This window comes from Ictidomys tridecemlineatus, chromosome 1 (genome assembly GCF_052094955.1).
Source record: "Ictidomys tridecemlineatus isolate mIctTri1 chromosome 1, mIctTri1.hap1, whole genome shotgun sequence".
NCBI lineage: Eukaryota > Metazoa > Chordata > Mammalia > Rodentia > Sciuridae > Ictidomys > Ictidomys tridecemlineatus.
Window position 1 is genome coordinate 117,167,009 of NC_135477.1, and position 22,773 is coordinate 117,189,781.

At 34.4% G+C, this 22,773-nt stretch overlaps 1 protein-coding gene across 1 annotated transcript; it reads right to left on the reverse strand.

Annotated features, from left to right (window-relative positions):
• Positions 1–186: 186 nt before the first annotated feature.
• Stard4 (StAR related lipid transfer domain containing 4) lies at positions 187–18,358 on the reverse strand. Its single transcript, XM_005327226.5, has 6 exons — positions 18,117–18,358; positions 13,390–13,504; positions 12,390–12,439; positions 8,896–9,022; positions 7,938–8,052; positions 187–6,967 (listed from the first exon to the last, which is right to left on the reverse strand). Exons 2-6 carry the CDS (start codon positions 13,492–13,494, stop codon positions 6,738–6,740), a joined length of 627 nt encoding a protein of 208 aa, XP_005327283.1. The 5' UTR covers positions 13,495–13,504; positions 18,117–18,358; the 3' UTR covers positions 187–6,737.
• Positions 18,359–22,773: the final 4,415 nt, after the last annotated feature.

Below are 22,773 nucleotides of genomic sequence, written 5' to 3' on the forward strand. Positions count from 1 at the left end.
GCTTAGGACCTTACTAACTTGCTGAGGCTGGCCTCAAACTAGCAATTCTCTTGCTCAGCCTGTACACCACTGTACCCAGCTATAGTTTTTTTTTTTCTTCTTCTTCTTTTCTTTAAACACTGAGTGTTCAAATATTTATTTTCTTTACAGTAAGACCATAAAATTATCAAAAAGGAACACTAGTAATTATTTAATACAACAGGCTCATTTTATTTAAATAGATATCATATCCAGAAACATGGCTTCATAAGTTTACAGTGACTAAGAAGAAACAGACTATTTATTCATCCAATTCTCTCAGTATTGGGAAGTCAATTTACTAGAAACAATGGTAGCAATTCAAATAAAAACTGATAATTCATTATAAAAATTTGAAAATATAGAAGAGTAGAAAATTACCATGTTTTCCAAAAACAATCATCATCTTTTTCTCTAGTATTAGTTTACTTTTCTTACAAATTTGTAATCATATTGTAGACCTTTTTACATCAACCAGTCATGACATCATACACATTTTTGCATAATCTCTACAATTATGACAGATGCATAATAATCTAGCCTCAATTATTTTTCTTTTCTCAATAACAATAAACTCAGAATTACATCTTGATATATTCACCACCATTAGGTCCAAAATCTTGGTTTTGTTGAGAAGACATTTTTATTCTAAACAAAGACCTCTCAATTTCAGGAACTGAGGGAAATGGTCTCCCATCAATTAATCAATTTTTGATATATGAAATCTGCCTTATTTTTACTTCAATCTGGTTTTGTGCAATCTCTAGACTATTTCCTTCCTTTAATCAAAAGTCAGCTGCCCTGGACTTTAAAAAAAAAAAAACACACACACACACACACAAGTAGGAAGGTAAAGCTTCTGGAAAAGAATATGAATGAATAAAAGCCTATTTTGGAACATAAACCCTCTGCTTCCTCCATATTTTTATCACAGAATTCTGCACTTCTCTAATCACGTACAACTTATAACACAAGTAGTATGGACCCACCCTCGGTATCTCCTGGGATATATTTGCAGTTCATTTTTCAGCATTTTCTGTCCTTGCTTGACTATGAAGGCCTTCCATATGAACCCTTTAGTCCAAAGTAAAGAAACAGGGCAACAATACAAACACAGATCATTCACATTGGATGCCATGTGACATCAATTATCAACAAACAACCCAAACAACCTACAAGGGAAAATTCCATCACCTCATTACATCAATTAGAAATAGCCATGTAGCATCTGTCATTAAAAGGGGCTCAAAATGTTTTTTGAAGAAAACAAATTACTATTTTTTCATTTCTACATTAAGGGTCCATCATTTTCTACACAACATCTACAGGAGCTTTACACACACTTCCCAAAATTGATCCAGTGGGTGATGGTATGGTTGACTCTCCAGTTATGGTCAGCTGCCTCTCCCAGAAGCTAGGAGCCCTTGTGCTTGTTCCCAGTCACCATTACAGTTATGCATAGTTGTGTGATCCAGACCAGCAGGAATAAAAGCTACTGGAGGCTTTTAGAAAAAAGGTCATACTTTTCTGATAAGATAGATGAAGCTGAGAGATGCCCTTCCTTCCCCTGCATCTTGACTGCACCTGTATTTCCAGGACCAGCCAGTTATCTTATAATTACAAGGGAAAGATCAAGACGACTGTGGAAACACTGAGTCTGACAACCTTGAGCTGAGAAACATTGACAAATTACCTATACCCAGATGTCTTAGCCTATTCCAGGGGCTATAACAAAATACCATAAACTAGGTGATTGGTAAACAAATTTATCTCTGGCATTTTTGGAGGACTTTCAAGATCAAGGTGCTTTGACATTTGGGACCTGGTAAGGGCCAACTTCCTCAGAGTGCCTTCTCACTGTGTCCTCACATGGCAGAAGGAGTGAGGATCTCATTTGGGCCTTTTATAGGGGTACTAAATACATTCATGAGGGTGACCTAGTTACCTCCCAGAGCCCCACCTCCTAGAGCCATCACCTTGGGGGTTAGGATTTCATTATACGAATGTACAGGGAGAACACAAACATTCTGATGATAGTACCAGGGTTTTTATTATTATTATTATTATTAAATGAGGAAAATAACTTTCCATTTGTTTAAGCCACTTGATAATCATATTTCCAATTACACACATCCCTAATTGCTTTTTTATAATATGAATCATGGGTGTCCTTATAATTATTTACAGCTTTTTTCAATTCTAAATGAAATTATCCATAGTTTCTAATCAACTTAGTATATTATTTGAACACATGCATGATAAACCCTGACCATATGTTATTGCAATGAAGGCAGAATACATTCTATCTAAGTATATATTAACTACTATAGTTTGGATGCTGAATGCCCCCAAAAGGCCCTTGTGTTAAAGGCTTGATCCTAGGGTAGTAATAGTCTGAGGTGGCAATGGAAGTTCCACAGGTCACTGGGAACATGCCCTTGCAAGGGACGGGGAACCTTGATTTCTTTCTTTCTCTTCATTTCAGGGCTCATAAAGTAAAAAGTTTGCTGTACCACATGCCTCCATAATAATGTGGCACCCTACCAGAGGCCCAAAGCATGGGGTCACTTGCTTCTGGATTGGAAGCTCCAAAACTGTGAGGCAAAGTAAACTTTTTCTCAAATTAATTTCATCTGGTATTTTATAATAGTAATGGAAAGCTAATACAGTATAGCAAAGATTCAGCACCATGGAAGCAGCAGTATTGTGGCTAACATATATGAGGTTAGTGGGAGATTATCCTATGTGTTGTTAACTTTATTTTCCAGGTTTATATATTTCACTTGTAACTGTTTATGAAGTTAAATTATGTACTTTAAATCTAGATATATAAAACTAAATATTTAGTCATTATTTAAGGTTAAAGAAACTTACTCAGACAAGATCAATGACCCATTACAAATGTGTCTACAAGTTTTTATTCTAATATATTTCATAGCAATTAAAAAATAAGTATGCATTTTATTCATACTAATAATGCCGCTATTATTTTATAAACTGCTTCATAAAATAATTATAAACTCTATATCTATATAGAATACACCTTTTCTTGAATTGTAAAAGATAAAATTTTAATATTCAGCTACATATGTAAAACACTTAGAAGCAACACAATAATGAAGAAATTATAATTCCAACTTTCTGTGCTTTTGAATGAATCTAATATTTCTTCTATGCTCCAATCCTATTATGCCCTATTTCCAGAAATGCAGTGAGATAAACTGAGGACTGGCAATGTGGCTCAATAGTAGAGCACTTGCCTAGCATGCATGAGGCCCTGATCTGATCTCTCGCACAGAAAAAAGAAAACAAGAAAGGCATGGAGATACAATGGACTAGTAATTATACAATACAGGTGCTAATGGAAATCTGACAAAGTCCAAATTTCCCTTAGTTCCTTTGTTAATTTAAATATTGTGTTGAGAAAGCTACAGTATCCACTTAATAAAAAGAAACTGGATTTAACATCTGATACTAAGGATGCTAGTATGCTGAGTAAAGAGGTAAAACTGCTATCTACATCAAATTTCTGAGCTAAAAGTTCAATATACAATTAAGGGCTTTCCTATCTTCTTCAGAGGCAACCTCAATTACAGAGTTTTTAGCTTCATATGTTAATTTAATTCAACCTGAGTACTGATAAAATGTCCTTCAGTTAGGAGCAGAGGAGGAAAAAGAAACTAAAATCTCCATTTTACATATGGAAATCAATTTCAAATACATCCAATCTCAAGGAACATTGAGATGAAGAGATTCCTAACTTACAATCTCTCCTACTCTGGCAGTTTAAATTATAGATTGACACAGAACATCAAATTCCTGTAATTATTTTTGCTGAGTATTGTTTTAAACATCCAGGACTAATTAAGAGTTATCAACACAAACCAGTATTTCATGCAAAAGTGTCATTTATGACAAATTACTTCTTACTGTATGAAATTAATTTCCTTAAAAAATAGCCACTATGTGCTGAAAACAGTACTATGTTGACTATTTTCTATATATACAAGTTTCTAGAACATACTAACTATAAAGTACAGAAAACAATCAACCACATATAAAAGGCAGATTATGTTTTTTCACTTCCACAATTGCCTTATCAAAAGTTATTTATCTTTAAAGGAAAATATTTGGGCTCACTATTTTTTTTTTTTTTTAGTTGTGGATGAACACAATACCTTTATTTTATTTATTTGTTTTTATGTGGTGCTGAGAATTGAACCCAGTACCTCAGATGTGGGCAAACACTGCTCTACTACTGAACCACATAAAGTAAGAAGTTTGCTGTACCACATGCCTCCAATAATGTGGCACCTTACTAGAGGCCCAAAGCATGGGGTCACTCAATAATTTTATTTTATTGATTTATTTATAAAACTCAGATATCCTATTTAGCAAGTATTGAAGACTATAGAGACTACAGAAGACTTCTACTTGAGAAAGTAATTTCATGAAATTATCTACTTCACCTTGTAGCAAAACAAATGAATAAATACAGTACAGAACTATGCTGAATAATAAATATTACAGTAATCACTGACATGTGGCTAAGCAGCACTTAAAATATGGCTAGTCCCAATCAGCAAAACACACTTCTAGATTTCGAGTAATTAGTACAGAAGAATATAAACTATCTCAATAATTTTTTTACATTGACTACATGTTGAAATAAGAATATTTTGGATATATTGAGTTAAATAAAATATATTATTAAAATTATTTTCATCTGCTTATTTTTATTTTTTAATGTGGCTGCTAGAAAATTTTAAAATTACATACATGGCTTAGATTATTTTTCTATCCTACGGCACTGCTTATACAAACAGCATACTCAATTATACGTTAATATCAATCCTACATTAAATTATGACATTAGAGATAACATGTCTACTATATTATCACAAGGTTCCTGAGTTTAAATCACACACACTTGCACTCTTAAAAACAAGACCAAAAATGACCTATTATAATCATTTTCATCATCTTCTTTATACTGGCAACTGTAGTAAACTTAGGTTAGATATGAGTCTGCAAACTGACAAAAAGGATTTTTTGGAGTGATGGAAATGTTCTAAAACTGGAATCTAGTTTTAGCTGCATAACTCTATAAATATATTTTTTTAAATTATTCAATTATAGACTTAACATGGATAAACTGTAGATTATGCAACTTTATCTCAATAAGCTGTTTTTTAATAAGCAGTACGCAGCTGGAGCTCAGCAGATCTAAAATAATCTAAAATATCACCTAATAGCTGCTTATACATTTCTAAAGTTAAACAAAGATCAAGGCTTCATGCACCTGAACCACTATATACTTTTGTGCTTTTCTGCGGCCTGCCTGCATGTAATTATTTCCAGGGCTCACTTTATCCCATATTATGCCCCCCCACCTCCCACCAAAAAAAGGAAAAAGAAATGAAATAATAGAAATAGTAATAGTAGCATATTAAGAATTGACATTGAACATTGAGATTTCAATACATGTACACGTACACAAACCTATATATACATACAAGATTTACAAAGACACATAGAGTGGGCTCAGGTTCTCAACTTAAAAGTAAACTAGGTGGATAGTTCAACAGCCAAAGAATCATTTGAAATAAAAAAAAAATCATTAAAGAATGATGACTTAAGACAGCCATAGAAACAAAGGACCTATAATAGTTCATTCTAATCAATACAAAATGTCTGTGTCTATGAATATATTTGTTATAGTTTTAGACAAAAGTGATATCAGAGTTGTGAATGTTTACATGTTTATGTTACAGTTTATAGTGCTTTGAGTTGAGTAATACTTCTAAAATTGAAACATGTACGTTCACTGATCCTGATTTCCTAGAGATGACTCTGTTGATGATTACTAGATACCACCAGCCATTTCACACAACCCAGACTATTGCTCAATCAGTGTAGTATACCCAACACATATTTGGCAATTGTTTTGCATTATCACATTCATGCATAAATGCTCTCAGACTCCCAAAACAAATGCACAAATGTAATAAAGATATTACAAAAGAATGTTAACTAGATATCAAAACTAAATTATATTTGAATTATATCTGCAGTTACTATTCTTTTCTCATTTTTGGTCTCTTTAATACTTAAAGTAGTGCAAGTTCAATTGACAATGAAGTCTATCTTATAAAATATAAAGAAAGGCTTTATTTTCTTTTGTTCAAGACATTGGCAAACTAATAGAAAACACCAAAAGGAAAAGACTAACATTTACCTTCAAAAAAATTAAAATTCTATAAATGTTCATAAAGCTCTTAAATAGTATGAAAACATGAAGTTTGTGCTTCATCTAATTTCTAAGCAATCAAAATATTCACACTGAGGCACTATTCAATTTATGTGAACAGTCTAAGCCAAAGAACTGTACTTACTTCTTTATGCATTTCTGTCACACTCTCCATTCCTAGACACACTATCATACCAAACAATGGACAAATGAAAATGTAATAATAATAATATGCAATGATTATTAATTATTATTACCAATTATTACATTATTAATATTATGTAATAATAACAATAATCTCTTTTATACAGAAATTTAATTTAGGAATAAAATAAAACATTACGCTACAAAAAACATCCCAAATGTTTCTACAGGTTCTGCAGAAGAGAAAAATAGATGATCTTTAGAGGACTTGCAGCAGGAGGGAAAGAGCAGAGTCAGGGGTCACAGTACTGCAAGTTTGAACATATTATGCCTTTTGTAAGGCTTTCCGTAAATCACTGTAGAAGTTGGTTAAAGTGCTTGCCATGGCAGTATCCACCGCAGACTGAGGAATCATTCCACATAGATCTGTCTGAATATAGCCTGTCAAAAGACTTTGGTTTGGATTGTCTTTGAGTGGAACACAAAACCAACCACAGGGATGATTATATCCACGAACAAATTCAGGTCTCTTTTCACTCCAGTCAAGACTTATTCCTACAAGGCAATTTTAAAATAAAACTGTGAATAGCAATGACTGAATGTGTTTAAACTCTCATTTAAAAATACTACAAAATTTGTTTAAATATGTTTCTTCTCATCAATATAGGTGGAAATTAAAGCCCCAAGAGGGACCATGACAGAATGAAGAAGATAATTACTAAGGAGAATTCTCACAAGGGTTGGGTAGATAGGTAATAGGGAATGTTCTAATTCCTTCAAATCAGATGACATCATGTCATCCTGGTAACTTGTTAGAAACTTCAAATCTTGGCTGTGACAGTCAAGGTTTAAGGCATTAATAATCTAATCTATGGTACCACAACTATTTCTCACAGGCACTACTATATCTAACTTTGATACTGACTAGTTAAGCATAAACAAGTAGATGATTACCTATAACTGTAAATTCAAGTGTATACTACACATAAAAAATATACGTATTTAGAAAAAAATACATATATTTAAAAAATATATGTATTTAGAAAACAGGAGCCTTCCAAGATTAGTATTTTAAATCATAAAAAAAATACAATACAGTTCAAACAAAGAAAAATATTCTAACATATATCAAATCTATTTTGTGTGTGTGTGTGTGTGTGTATATATGTGTGTGTGTATGTGTGTGTGTACACATGCCAAGAAGACAGTATCTGAAACAGGTTTGGAAGGAAATCCATTTACTGAATTCCTTTCTCAGAGGCAGTCTATTGTGAATTCATTTCTGAAACTTGTTAACTAAAGGATACCAGATAACTGGGAACAAAAAATTATGAGAAAGATTTTTAAAAACCTTCTTATGTTGTTATTATACTCTCTAAGGTTTAGAATTTGAAAAAAAAATTACAAATGTTAATATTAACTATGAGGGCTGAAAATAAATCTCCATAAAGAAACAAAATTCCAGTCCAGAAAACTCAAATATATAAATCAAACTAAAGAAAGTACAGAATTTTGAGATAATTACCACAGGATAAAAGTCCGTCTTTATAGCCCACAGTGTAAGAGAAATCAACAAACTCTCTTGGGGAAATTATATTCCAAAGCTGACCAGCAGTAGTATAACGCATCACACAACAATTCTTAAAAATGAAGAAAGATAAGACAGATATTACTACTACAGGAATATACCCATATACATCATAATGTAATCTCCAATAAAAAACTAACATTCATTTAAAATATTTTACTATTACATGATAATTCTTAGAATGACTTTAACAGGTGTAGATCCCTATTCTAAAACTCATTACTATTATACAGATAGAAATAAGATATTTAGAGATTAAAAATTCCATTAATGAGGAAATTAAATTCCTAATTAGGGGTATAGGCTGTTTTAGACTGCTGAAGATAAAAACTTACAAATATTTCAACTACAATATTACATTTTTAATTTAAACATAAATATATTAAGAAATGAATTAACAAAGGCAGAAAAGAACAAGTTGTTTGGGATACACAGTTCTCTAATGCTTAAGGTAGCATTTTTACTTTGGTCTTTGATTTTGACTTAGGATTAATGAAAAAACAATATACATTTGCCTAGAAACCTAAATATAATTGTGGTGTTTTCAGAAGTTCAGATTTTTGAACTTTAACTAAAGTTTTAAAATTCATGAAAAAGATTTTCTTAAGCAGTAAGGGTGGAGCTATTGTAGAAAACAAACTTAGACTAATACCCCTTAATTAATATGAGGAAACTCAAATGTTTTTAAGAATATCCTATTAGACACGCCTATTCTTAACACAATGGATAAAATGAATATGAATATAATTGTGTACAAATGCTCATGCTCCCATGCATGTACATGCTAGTACACACTTTCTCTCTCCCCTTTTCTCTCTCTCTTTCACACACACACACACACACACACACACACACACACACACACAATCTGAAAGTAATGATTCTGAACAGATACCTCTTCAAAGTGCTCCAAAATATCCAATGAAGTCATTAAACGGTCCCAATCCAAGCGACAGGGCCCTGGGCGTATATGGTCTATTACACTATTGACAATGTCATCTATAACACCTTGAGCTTTATAGCTGGAGATAGAAAAATAAAGTTAAATATAATTAGTATGAAAAATTTCAAGATGCCCTCACAGTTCAGAACTAACACTGAAAGTAGAAGTAAAAATTAATGCAGGTTTTTTAGAAAGGAGTAAATACCTAGGACTTTTCTGGTAAATTAAGTTCTACCAATTATTTTATTAAAAGTACCATTTGTCCTCAAATCTCATTAGTCCTTTCATGTTATAATATAGTCAAAACTAGTCCACAGAACACTATAATACTTCCATTTAATTTGTATATTACTCTTTCCTCAGTTATCATTAAACATATCAGTCTGTGCATATTTTTACCCTAATTTTTACAAGCTTTTTAATGAAAAGGTACAGAAAAATAGGCCAGTGAACACTGAAAAAGTGACTCATGAATACAGGGAACTTGACACACTTCAAAGGTAACAGTACACATCATTGGGAGAAAAGGTACTCTTCCATAAGCAATATTTAGATTCAACAAAAATTTTTATGAAGAAAATAAATTAGGATTCACACTTCACACCATACAAAATGATTAATTCTAGATAGATTAAATACTTCTGTGTAAAATGTAAAGCTTAGAGAAAAAATATACAAGATGATCTTTGTGACTTCAGAATACAGGGGGATTTCTTGAATATACAAGATTCACAAAAGTACAAATAATACAAAAGATCAGTTACAATTTTAAATGTGCACACCACACATAAAAAAATAATTTTTAAACTACTCATACACTTTGAGAAGATACCTGCAACACATATAAAAAGACACACAATTATTATAGAGGACACAGGAATGATTCCTATAATCCAGTGAGAAAAAGACAATCCAAACAAAAGATGGGCAAAAGGTATATTAAGATTGGCTTGAAATATCAATAAATATACAAAAAATGGCCAACTTCACTAGTAATCAAGTATATACTCATTTATACCCCTCAGATTAGCAGATTAAAAATGTGACACTGTTGAAAGGAGGAAGGTGAGAACTCTTAAAACTGCTACTTTAAGGAGCAATTTGGCAATGTCTAGTAAAGTTGTATGGTGTTCATCACTAAGACCCAGAGAAAATCGCTTGTGTAAGGAAACATGAACCCAGAATCAACAATAACCTAAAAATCTATCAACAGACAAATTTGTAAACAAATAATATAAAGAACATATCAGATAATATGTTTTTATTTTTTTATGGACATATGAATGTGTGGTCAAGGTTTGAAACAGGAATTATACACACAGCTTCAGGAGAGTAGCTACCTTTGGGAGATGAAATATGGGATAGTTTGGTTTCAACTCTATCAGTAACTTATTTTTAAGCATCTGAAGCTGTTTAATCATTTTATAAATGTCTCAAGCTAAACTTAATTCTCCCTCATTCTAAATTTTCTCCTCCCTCTTATATTCTCTAACTTGGGGTAACGGGGATGGGAAATAAACACAAAATTATCTAGTCACACAAATTAGAAATCTGGAATTCAACTCTGACTCTCCTTTTTCTTTAAAATCTATTCCACAGCTAGAATGAATCAATCACTTTGATTTTATTAAAATGGTTTCCTACATATAAAGTACTTAGTACATTATCTTGCTCTCAACACGTTAGTTATCATCACCATCACCACTAGGCCCACCACTACCATCATTAAATCTCTTTCACAGTCACTTGCTCTTTTCAACTTGCATGCCTTAGTTTGGGTAGTCTGTGTCTACTCAAACTTTATCAGTTTCTACCTCTTCTGATCATATATTCTTTTAAGAATCTGAAAAAAGTCATAACTTTTCCTAGGAAAATATATATTGTTAGGAAATTTTGTATACAATATGAGAGGAACTTCTAGCCATGGATCCCAGGTAAAACCTCTTCTTAGAACTCTTCATGTTCACAGCATTATTTCAAAATCCTTTGAGCACCTAAGGAACAAATAGAGGAGTGTGCAGAGAGCAAGTGACACTGCTTTCCTTACTTTAGAATCCAAAGCCTTTCTGGACACAAGTTCTCCTCACACCCATGCTTTATATTCTGGCTATACAAACACATTCCTAAATAATATTCTTTAAAAGGGTCTCTCATCTATGTTTAAGTAATAGGTGCAATTTCCTCTGACTAGAATTTCAATCAGTTCTTCATTCCTTAAGAATTCCTTTAAGTCTCAATTCAAATATTAGCTCCTCCATGAGGTCTTTCCAAATTTCCAAGCATAGTGTTCCCTTGGCACTTTTTATACTTTCCAACTTTTGCATACTTGTTTATAATGCTCAAACTATACTTTTCTGGTCCTTGTTATAAATATTGTACAATTCGACTTTCTGGAAACATTAGTTATGATATTATACTTTAGCATATTCTGAATATACTCAGTGGAGTCAGCAATTTCATTTTTATTAAAGGGTTGTGAATCCTAAGGATGTGAACATTCTACTTTGATTACACAAAGCAGCTGTCTCCACTGGATGTGAAAAACAATATATTTTTCTTAACAATAGGCATAATTCATCTATATGCAAAGACCAAAAAGGAGAAATAATCTTCATAATGCTGCTATCTAGAAGTGAACATCTGGTCACAAGAAAACATTTTAATAATAAAAACATATTTAAAATACTCATAATTATGCTACCTACCATTTAGTATTCTGCTTTATTCTCTTTGTATTATAAGCACTTTCTTATGCTATTAAATAATATTTAAAAACACAATTTTAAAGGCCAAATGATATTTTATCACAGAGGTTTCATAATTTAACCACTCCTACCATTGGTTTTTCAGGTTGTTTCATTTTTAAAAATCTAAATAATGTCATGATAAAATAGCAACTATTTATATCACTATTATCTTGCTGACGCTTTCTTCAGGATAAATTCTTAGAATACAGCATGTTATAGCACTGAGTCATGTACCCTAGCCTAAGAAATTAAGATTTTATCAGCCATCTGATATTATTTATGACCTCCTCACCACCAACTCAGTCCACAAAGGATAAGACATTTTTTTTTTTAAAGAGAGAGTGAGAGAGGAGAGAGAGAGAGAGAGAGAGAGAGAGAGAGAGAGAGAGAGAGAGAGAATTTTTAATATTTATTTTTTAGTTCTCGGCGGACACAACATCTTTGTTGGTATGTGGTGCTGAGGATCGAACCCGGGCCGCACGCATGCCAGGCGAGCGCGCTACCGCTTGAGCCACATCCCCAGCCCAGGATAAGACATTTTTGAAGTTCTCAATCATAAGGAACCAATTTACTTTCCAGAAAGTTTACATTTTTTAAAGCAAAAGCCAAATTTTGTTAGCAATAATCATTTAGTGACAGTGTATACATAGAAGTTTAGTAATATCTTAAGAGTTACACAAAACTACAAAATTTACTTACAGATACCCATTAAATTCTTCTGAAGGTTTTCTCCAAACTGTTACATCTTTCTAGAAAGATAAAAAACATTACTGTGATAATTACATAAATCACATAGGTGGAACGCTGGAATGAAATTTTATAAGTCAAAAACACCTGACTTTACATTAAAAAAAACTATTAAGTACATTTTTAGAAATGCATAAAAGTTATCTACATCACAAAATGATCCATATTTGAATTTCTTCTGTATCACACTGTACTTAAAATTACAGACCTTCAAAAATATTTTTAGTGGCTTAATAATACTCAAACACAAGAAGACTCAGTGATGGGCCTATTCTAGTGGCCATTTTTATTTGCCTTATTTCTATCTTATCTATTTACTATGTACTTATTACTGATACTATGACATTAAGAACATTAAATATTTTATTCTAAATTGTTCACAACTTTTTAAAAATTAAACAACTCACATTTATTATGATTGTGTTATTTTGAATTAATTACTACATTTTCCCCCAATCAATTCCCAAGTAATTTTGAACATCAGAACAACTAAAGCACAGAATAACCAGGTCTATAAGAGTCTTGACTTCCAGGCTTGGTTCTGAGTGCACTTAGCCATGTCACATTTTGGGCAAGTTACTGGTAAAGATGAATACTAACTGACCACCTTTGAAGTCTTGTTCCCATATCTGAAACTATTTCAAACTATCAATTACTATACTCCCTCAAATTACTAATAATAATACCCTATGTTGATTCAGAAAGCTATTCTTAAGGTTCTGGTTGCCATGACCCTGCTCTCATGTTTAATATCTAAAATAAAAGCAGGGTAAGATTACTACTGATGTTTCTTTCTTTGTAAAATGATCCACAAACCCTATTTAAATAATTATCTGTCTTGCACTTCCATTCCAAATATGATCTTTTATTTGTATTTTTCATATCATTTTGAAAGTCATCAACCGATTCATTGGATATACCCCAAACATAAGAAGTAACTGGATTAATTTACCGTTTTTTTTGCAACTCGCCAATTGTCATCTTCAATATTATGGTACTGGATAAGAGTGTTTTTGAGTCGACTTGAAAAAGAAGCAACATCAGGCAGGCCTTCCATATTTTTCTCTCTGTCACAGAGACCAAGATGAGCATTAGCAAATCCTGTAGTTTGATGCCAGGAAGTCATAAATCTGGCTTCACAATAGATTCTCCTTGAAGAGCTATAAAAGATATCTATACCTGGCCCCCACCACAGATAAGCTAATCAGAATCTCTGAGAATAGAACCAGGGCATGGGTTTTTTGAAAAAGCTCTTAAGGTGAATAACCCATAGCCAGGAATGAAAATCACACTTTTCTGACAGTTATTAAAACTGCCCATCTAAAAAAATAAAAGGGGAAATGGAGGGAGCCAAAAGGGGGCATTGTCTCTCTTATATATGTGCTGCTTACACCCAAATACTTACCTTTAATCCTCATCTCTCTGGCAAGTTAGAGATCTGGAGCCTACTTGGACTTTCAATCCTAAGGAGCATCTAAATTAGTATCAGTATTCCTCATGTTAATAATTTACTATTAAAATGGTAATTGAGCTCAGGTTCTCAAGTCAAAAAGCTTGAAATCATCCTTAATAGTAATAGATTCCTATTCACATCACCATACCCTGGGATTTTCTTTGTGTCCTTCAAACTGGACAAGCTTATCACGAGCTTTGGGTCTCTATACCTGTTATTTCTCTGCCTAGACTGCTAGATCCTAAATCTTAACCTATTAACAACAACTTAAGTTTAAACCTCCTGTCCTTAATATAGCCTTTTGCAAGTTACTATTATATATTTGATTTTCTTCATAGTGCCTATCATTATCTTAAATGAATTTGTTTATTTATAGGGATATTTTTCATCTCTTTTACCACTTTATACCCAACTCATGCAAGAGGGATCCTTGTCTGTCTTATCACTACCTCCTATACACCTACATACTATGTGGCACACTACTTTTCCTTCAAAACAAGATTTGATATTACTTTGTCTTCTTTTGGTGCCAGAGCTTGATTTCTTAGTATTATTTCTATTTTACCCTATTTTATCTCTGTTCTTCCCATTCCAGTAAAAGACTGAAGGACAGAAAGTTTGGAGAAAAGCTACTCATTACAGAATCATGAAATTACTAAGATGGATGAACAACATGAAAAAATCTAAATAAAAATCTCAAGCCTCAAACCTCTAGGGAATAAGGCTGCAATTTTCAACTACAGATGCTACGACCATCAGATCCACCTTTGTTATATATTCTGTAGTAGTTGTTGCTGGTTTTACATATTAGATTTCAGGGCTCACTGCCAAATAGTCTGATTCAGTGGATCTATTCTGGGCTAGGACACAGAAATCTAGGTCTTTAAAAAGTTTCACTGATGATTCTGTCACCTAGCCAGGGTTGAGAACCACTCATCTAAAAACCAAAGGTGACAGACAGGAATAAATCAAAGTTGTAGTCAATATTTAAGTAGCGCAAAGTAAAGCGTACAAAGCATTAAAACTGGTAAATTTAAAAATTACATAGAAATATGAGAAAGTACGTGTAGAAAATTTAAGAATATAGAATTTAAGATCCATTTAAGTGATGTAAAATGTATAATATGTACATATCCTACCATACATAGAAAGTAGATGAGCTCATTTTAATTGTCTACCAGTCACGAATATATCTAATCTCCACTCAAGTGGCTGCCAACTTGACTATACAATGACTCTATTGAGGGCTATGTCAAACAAGCACAAGTTCTTAGAGCACTTAGAACTTACAAAAGATATTCATCTATTACTGTGATCATTATGATTAAACAACATTCTTTAAACCCAAAGGTCACTGCCATGTTCCTGTGGTTGGAAGATAAGAGTATTTTTTCAAAACTCCTTGATAGAAATCAGAGGTGATATAGAAATTATCATAAGCAAATATATCTGTGCAGATCCAGCACAGAAAAAGCAAGCAATAAAAGCTAACAAGAAAAATGAGAATCTGGGAGCAGGATATATAGCTCAGTTGGTAGAGTGCTTGCCTTGCATGCACATAGACCCTGGGTTCAATCCCCAGCATCTCTCTCTCTCTCTCTCTCTCTCTCTCTCTCTCTCTCACACACACACACACACACACACACACACACACAGAATCTGAAACTTTAAGGTGCTTGTCTTAGTAATTATTCCCCAACTTCCTTACAGAAACTCTGTATTATAATTATATACTATCTTTTCCCATTTAATTGTAAAACATTTGGGGGCAGGAAATGTAGCTTGTTATACTCCTATATCTAGCATTCAGTTAGGAATCCAGTGAATTTTAAAAGGGAAAATATACAGAGAATGAGCTGGTAATCTCATGTATGAAAGACCTCACGATATCTAATGTGTGCCCATTTACACCGATCATTATCGAGCTTCTGAATAACAAATTCTCATGACCAAAATGAAAAGATAACAATTCTCAGAGGTCTACACTAAGTATTTACCAAGAATCTAGTATATTTGCTCTTAATGTTGACTAATTCCACCCTTTAAATAAACATTAACAGCAATAATAACAATTAAAGCATTAAAAACTTCTTATAGTTTCTTAAAAGGCTGGTGAAATGGGAGGTAGGAAGAGAAAAAAGTAACTATAAAATCAGGAAGCTTTCTTTTTAGTGCAAAGTATTTAAGCAGGTGGTTAATTCTTGCATGGATTTATTTTCATCACGAATAAGTTTAAAACAAAACAAAGGTAACTGCCTAAATTTCTATCTCTGTGTGAACAGACATGACTGAGCATCTCTCAAAATGTTGAACACCAAAGAGAGTGAATGGCACTGGGGTTACCAACGCTTTGGTTCTCTCCCGATACAATAAAGCACTTTGGATTCCCTCTTATTATTTCAATCTTTTATTCCATTTCCTGACTTTATATCAGGAAATTCTCCAACTGTAACACATGTCAAACAGAATAGGCAACACTTAACCTTATTAGAATCTTATAATCTCTTTATAAGATTATATACTCTTGGCAAGTGTTGACTAACTTCCATCTCCATATCCTGTCCTTAAATTAACCTTTCTGTTTATGTTTATGTTTTCTATATCCATGTTTTTGAATGACCATTAGTGATAACAGAAGATGCCATCATAGAGTCAGCAACCTTCTCAAGTTAAAAAGGTTCTTGAGGCCATCCAGTCTTAACCAATCCAACTCCAGTTATTATCCTATATATATATATATATATATATATATATATATATATATATATATATATCTTACAGTAAAATGGTCATAGGTTTCCTTCTAAATATAAAACAATAAAACACTTTTCCCTCAAATAAAAAGTAAATGCCATAAAGATCCATTTGTACTTACACAGTATGACTAGGTTAGAATACACTTGTTAAAGAAGCTCAAGAATCAGAATTACTTAACCTTCCATTACTTAATTAACATGGTTTTTATGAATGTGAATAAATTCAATTTAACATACCATAGACTGTCCCCAATGAGTTGTGCAAACTAAGGGAAAACTAAGGCCTTATGACCTGAGTTATATTTTCTAACATATAAGTTTCAGCATATGCTTCCTTTCCAATCAATCTTGATCTGGTAATTTGGCTTTTCAAACTGAGTCCTGTAGTTTCTCACTTTTAAAACTGGTCTTTGCAGGAACTCACTAAATAAGGGAATGCAACCTGAAAGCGTACTTTTGCAGCGTGACTATGATCCTTTGTTTCAAGTGCTCACCTTAATTTATTAGCTTTTACAACACTTGCCATTTAAATTCTCATGCTATAACAGCTTTAATTTTTGAGTCCAGGTTAGTGTAAATCCTTAATGTTCTAATCCTTTATTTAAAATAGTAATTGCTAACATTTACTGATCACTTACTGTTCAATTTTTCTGGTTGTTTTACACTGTATTTCATTTAATCCTCATAAACAACAATAAGGGTTCATCTTGACATTACTCCTATTTTACAGAATGGGAAAACAGCAACAGGGAGGTTAAGTCACTTGTCTAAGATCGTACAGCTAAATAAGTGAAGGAGTCCAAATTCCAACACAGGGTGTCTGAATTCTTGAAAAAAATGATGCAAACTGATCACCAGCTGTAAGAGATTGAACATGAAAACCCTTACTCCGCAATGATTTTGTCAAATTTTGTCCTGGCTCCCATACCCCAAAATCTCGGGTAATCTTTCTCGAGTGCAAATTTAAGAAAATAAAAATAGGAGCAGTTATTTTTTGAGGAATTATATGAGTTGATACCTACAGCATCGGACCTGGAAAACAGGAAGCACCGGGGAAATCATCTCCTTGAGCTTGGTGGGAGGGGACGGACCCTGCGCCAACGGTGCATCCACCAAGAACCAGGAAGCGCTGTGTCCTTCTCAGAGCATGCCTTCAGAAAAACCTTCACCACAGCCTGACAAGCCTGATCGCTGCCGCCCCTCCCCCATTTAACAGATGAAGAAACTGAGACCTAGCTGGCGTCAAAAATCCTTAAACTGGCGGGCGGTCTCCCCTTCCTCTCCACGGTCCTGTTTTCCCTCTCCCCTGTGAGGGCCACATCCCCCGGGACAGCAGGGTCCGCCATCCCCGATCTCCACCGCGGCCTCCCTCACCCCACCTCTAGAACAGCTCCGCACTCGGCAGGACGCCCCGGATGCTCCAGTCACCTTTCTCCCCGCGCCCGCTCCACGCCCGCCGGGGATCCTTACCTCTCCCCGCCAACACCAGAGGTTCTAGGATGCAGCTCCGGTGCTGCAGGTAAACGCCGGACTCGCTGCCTCCAGCAACACAGAGGAGTTCAGACCCTTTCAGTTTCCCAGGCGAGGCGCGGCAGGCAGCAGCCAATGGGAATCCACTCCCTGCCAGTCGCAGCCAATTGGAAGGATCGAGCGCTTCAGGGCAAGGCGGGACGCTCCCCGCCAACTCCACCCTTGCTCGGATTTAGGTGCTCGGGGGACTAGTGGGACTTCTTGGTAGGAACGGTGTGTACTTGCTAGGATTGGCTGGCGCGGCAGCGTGTGGAGCGCTGATTGGTCACCGGGAAATGGAATGATTTCGCGTGGGTCTGGGCTGGCCCGAGCCTTTTCCGAGTTCCTAGAGTGTCTGGGGTTGACTGTGGGCTTAGATGGGTCACCGCCTACGGAAGCCAATTAATTGCGAAAGAATTTGGCAAGGCAGTTGATCTGTTGGGAGCGATAACGATCGCAAGGCCGAGAGAACAATGAGCGCGAGGGATAAACCTGGTCCAAATTCTTCTCTGTTGTGAAAATCCTAGGATCAGAGGGCTGCCTTACACCTCCCTACAGGACCAAAAGTCCTGGATGTGCCCAAGCCCAAGGTGTGCAAAAGCAAGGATGACTCGCCCTCCAGCCTCCTGCCTATCCTGACTTAAGTGTTGGAGTTGAAAGCGCTGGGAAGTAAAGCATTAAATAGTCACAGGCACAGTGACTTGATCACTAGTGAAACGGTCTTCTTGTCTTCAGATTAGAGAGTTCAAAGGACAACTTTTGAAACTAAAGAGGAGAGGGTGATGGTTGAATTTAGCAACCTCACAAAGATTTTCATCTACTTGAGTGTAGAAGCATGTTTTCCAGTGTGAAGGCACTTAATCTGCTAAAATTGCAATTCTGGTCAACTTTATCTTCATTATTTATATACAAAAAGAATAATAATTTGTTTTATGATTGCTTGTGAGATAGTAATGGAAAAGTTCTTTGTGTGTTTTAAAGCTCCATTGACTTGCTAGTTATTTTGAGTCAGTTATTGTGCTCCTTGTTTGGATAACTTGAGATAGTTAAGGGAAAGTGTATTTTTTTTTAAATTTTTTAAATTTGTTTTACTTAGTTACACATGACAGTACAATGATCTTGACATATCATACATTTGAATCAGATGGGATATAATTTCTCATTTTTCTGAGTATACACGTTGCAGTATACTGGTCATGCAGTCACCTATATACACACAGTAATAATAATGTTTGTTTCATTCTACTATCCTTCCTATCTCCCCATCCCCTTCCCTCCCCTCCCATCATTTCTCTCTACCTAATCTAGGGTAATGCTATTCTTTTTTTTTTTTTTCACATCTTCATACATGTATTTTGTATAACAATGAGGGTCTCCCAGTGTTTTGAATTAAATTTTACATATTTTGCATTTCATTGAATCCACTTAACAGCCTCTTAAAGTAGATGTATTTTAGATATGAAAACACCCAGTCATGGATGTTAAGGCAGTTTACTTAATTATTGAGTGACTGAATTGAAATTTGGTCAAAGTCTGCTGGACTCTAAAACTGAGGCTCTTAAACCCCACAAAATTTATATTGTGCTTCAGAGTTCTTTGTCAAACACCTGTGTATAACAGTAGTCTCCAGAAATGAAACACCCAAACTTACCCTGAGGGTTTAATAGTGGAGAGGAAGAAGTCCTCATAAACATTTCAGTAAAGTAGAAAATTAGTGTCTCTCATTATTAGGATTCAGCTTTGGGAACATTACTCACAAACTCTTGTGTATTCTCTCAGAGAATCCTGTAAAAATGTTTGAAACAAAATTAACTCTTTTTTTTTTTTCTTTGAAGGAGGTCTTGCATAAGGTTATACCCCCTGTGATTACATCTCAGTTACACACACACACACACACACACACACACACACACACCCATGATTTCTTTTCTTTCCTCTCTGATATTCGGAAGGCTTTTGTTTCTTCTTCTTCATCTCTCACCCTGTTTGTCTTGGTTAGAGTGAAGTTAGAGTAATTGAAAATGATCCTATCTCTATCAAAGTGGAATGCTACTAAAATAAAACTGCAAGTTACAGGAAAAAACAATAATAACATATCTGGAGTTGTTATTCAAAGGCTTGTCATGGTCAGCACACTAGATTTTATTTAACACTGTTTTAACTTATTTAATCCTAATAGCAATGCACGATAATAGGTACGTACTACTGCTGTACATATCTCATTGTATATTTGAAGGAGCTATAGTATATAGGACAACAGAGAGATAGCCCCTCTAAAGAGTTAAAACAGGGAATAAGGTTTCCATCCAGAGTTCAGTTATTGTGCCAAAAAGGCAGGCATATAATAATTTGAACAGCTATACAGAAAGTTATCCAAAGCAGTCTCCCTACCAACCCCTGACTAGAATCTGACTAAATATATGAATATATCTAAAAAAAAATTCCAAGAAGAAATAAGAAAAATTCCAAAACACAGAAGTAATATATCCACAATTTATGACCTGCAGACTTTAAATTTAGAAATAAACAAAATAAAACCAACCCATGTGCAAATATTCCCAACTACTTAATTTTTTTAAAAAACATCTGTTTACCAAACTCTTTGGTCAAAGAGAAAATCAAACATTGCATATTGAGGAATAATAATGTATTTTAAAATATTAACATTAACAAAAATAATAATGATGTGTAGCAAAGCTAAAGAGTATGATTTTTTTTATATACCAAGGATTGAACTGAGGAGCACTCGAACCCTGAGCCACATTCCCAGCCCTATTTTGTACTTTTTATTTAGAGACAGGATCTCCCTGAGTTGCTTAGCACCTCACTTTTGCTGAAGTTGGCTTTGAACTAGAGATCCTCCTGCCTCAGTCTCCAGAGCTGCTGGCATTACAGGCATGTTACTTAGATAACTTTAACTCAGAAAAATTTGTAGCTTTAATTCAACAAATATTCTTTAAATACCTGCCACCAATACCAAGAACTGAGGATATACTGCATGCTGAGAATTACTTATTTGCGAATAATAGAAACTCAACTGTGATTATGCCAAGAAAATACATTAGAAACTATGGAATATTTTATAAAAATTTGCTACTAAGGAATTGTCTGCTAATACTTTGGAGTCAGTGATAAAAGAAGAATGAAAGGAAAAGATAAATTTTGAAAAAAAAATGTTAAAAAAAAAAAGAAGAAGAAAGTAAGAAAAGAAAAAGGCTTGACCATGAGGTCTACTTGAGTCTGGATGACAAGGTCAGCTCTATCCCCATTTTAAGATCATGAAGAAATTGGAACTGGGATAAAAGAAAAGTGGATTTATAAAGATTGTAAACTCTTATAAGGCAGGACTCCATATCTTTTCCCTGGATCTGAGTAATTAGGAGGCCCAATATAAATATTTGTTGAATAATGCATGAACTATTAGTCTAAATAGTTGTGTTCTATTTCTGGCTCTTCTGCAAACCAGTTAGTAATAATAAAGGAAGTTGAATGTTATGCAATCAATTGAATCCTGGATCTCCATCTGTCTGTCATGACTTCACACCAATTAGTAAGAAAAAGTAAAATCCCTTGAAAACACCAATAATGTGTGATTCATCTGCTTTTAAAGAGAGAAAAGAAGCCCTGGGTGTTAATAGCTTTTCAAGAGATAAGGCTGAAGCTCCGAAACAAAAAACAGGAAAAACTTGATACAGACCATAAAGTGATGACACAATTTGACCTTAGGTGTTATTCCAAAATTCACTGTGTTCTGTGAAGAAGTGTATTTGACATATCATAGGTAACTTTTATACTTTTATATTCTTTCTTAGGTTCTGTAAGAGTGCTCTTTTTATCTGGGTGTGGTAGTACACACCTGTAATTCCACTGAATTGGGAGATTGAGGCAGGAGGATCACAAATTCAAGGCCAACCTGGGCAACTTATGAAGACCCTGTCTCAAAATAAAAACTTAAAAGGTGACAGTTGTAGCTCAGTGGTAGAGCAGCTGCCTAGTATGCACAAAGCCCTGGATTTAATCCCCAGTACCAGTGGGGGTAGGCAATTTTTTTTCCTCCTTGATCAGATTCTACTAAACCATTGTCCTTCCTTCCCTTGTTTTGGGGCAGCTTTGTTATATTTCCAGCAGCCATACAAGAGGGTGAGGATGCTATTGGTGCTGGGAAGGTGGGGAAGGGATCCTTAGAGAGCAATACCTTTGAAAAATCCAAGATCTACTTCCCTTTATTCCACCAGTTGTACCCTACTTCAATTTTGGGAACTAACTCCTTTCCCAGCTATGGTTCCTAGATTAGGGTGCCCTGTCTGCTCCTAGCTTCAGGACTGGGAACAACACCCAGAACTGGCTAATTGGTACATCACAACTATTCTGGCAAAGGGATATATTATCAATGGCCAAATGACCCAAATTGTTTCAAGGAGTTTCATTCCTTGGGAGATTTCTGGCAATGTTAAGAAAATAAAGCTGGGCTGGGGTTGTGGCTCAATGGTGGCGTGCTTGCCTAGCATGCACAGGGCACTGGGTTCGATTCTCAGCACCACATACAAATAAATAAATAAATAAATAAATGTCCATCAACAACTAAATATATTAAAAAAAAAAAAAAAGAAAGAAAAGA

What these genes read in the sequence shown, in the direction of transcription:
- Stard4 (XM_005327226.5), bottom strand. Translation starts at nt 13,494, where the DNA reads ATGGAAGGCCTGCCTGATGTTGCTTCTTTTTCAAGTCGACTCAAAAAC. An exon ending in GGCGAGTTGCAAAAAAAACG is followed by an intron (nt 12,440 to 13,389) that starts GTAAATTAATCC and finishes TTATCTTTCTAG; the next exon opens with AAAGATGTAACAGTTTGGAG. An exon ending in TTTTGGAGCACTTTGAAGAG is followed by an intron (nt 8,053 to 8,895) that starts GTATCTGTTCAG and finishes TTCATTTTTAAG; the next exon opens with AATTGTTGTGTGATGCGTTA.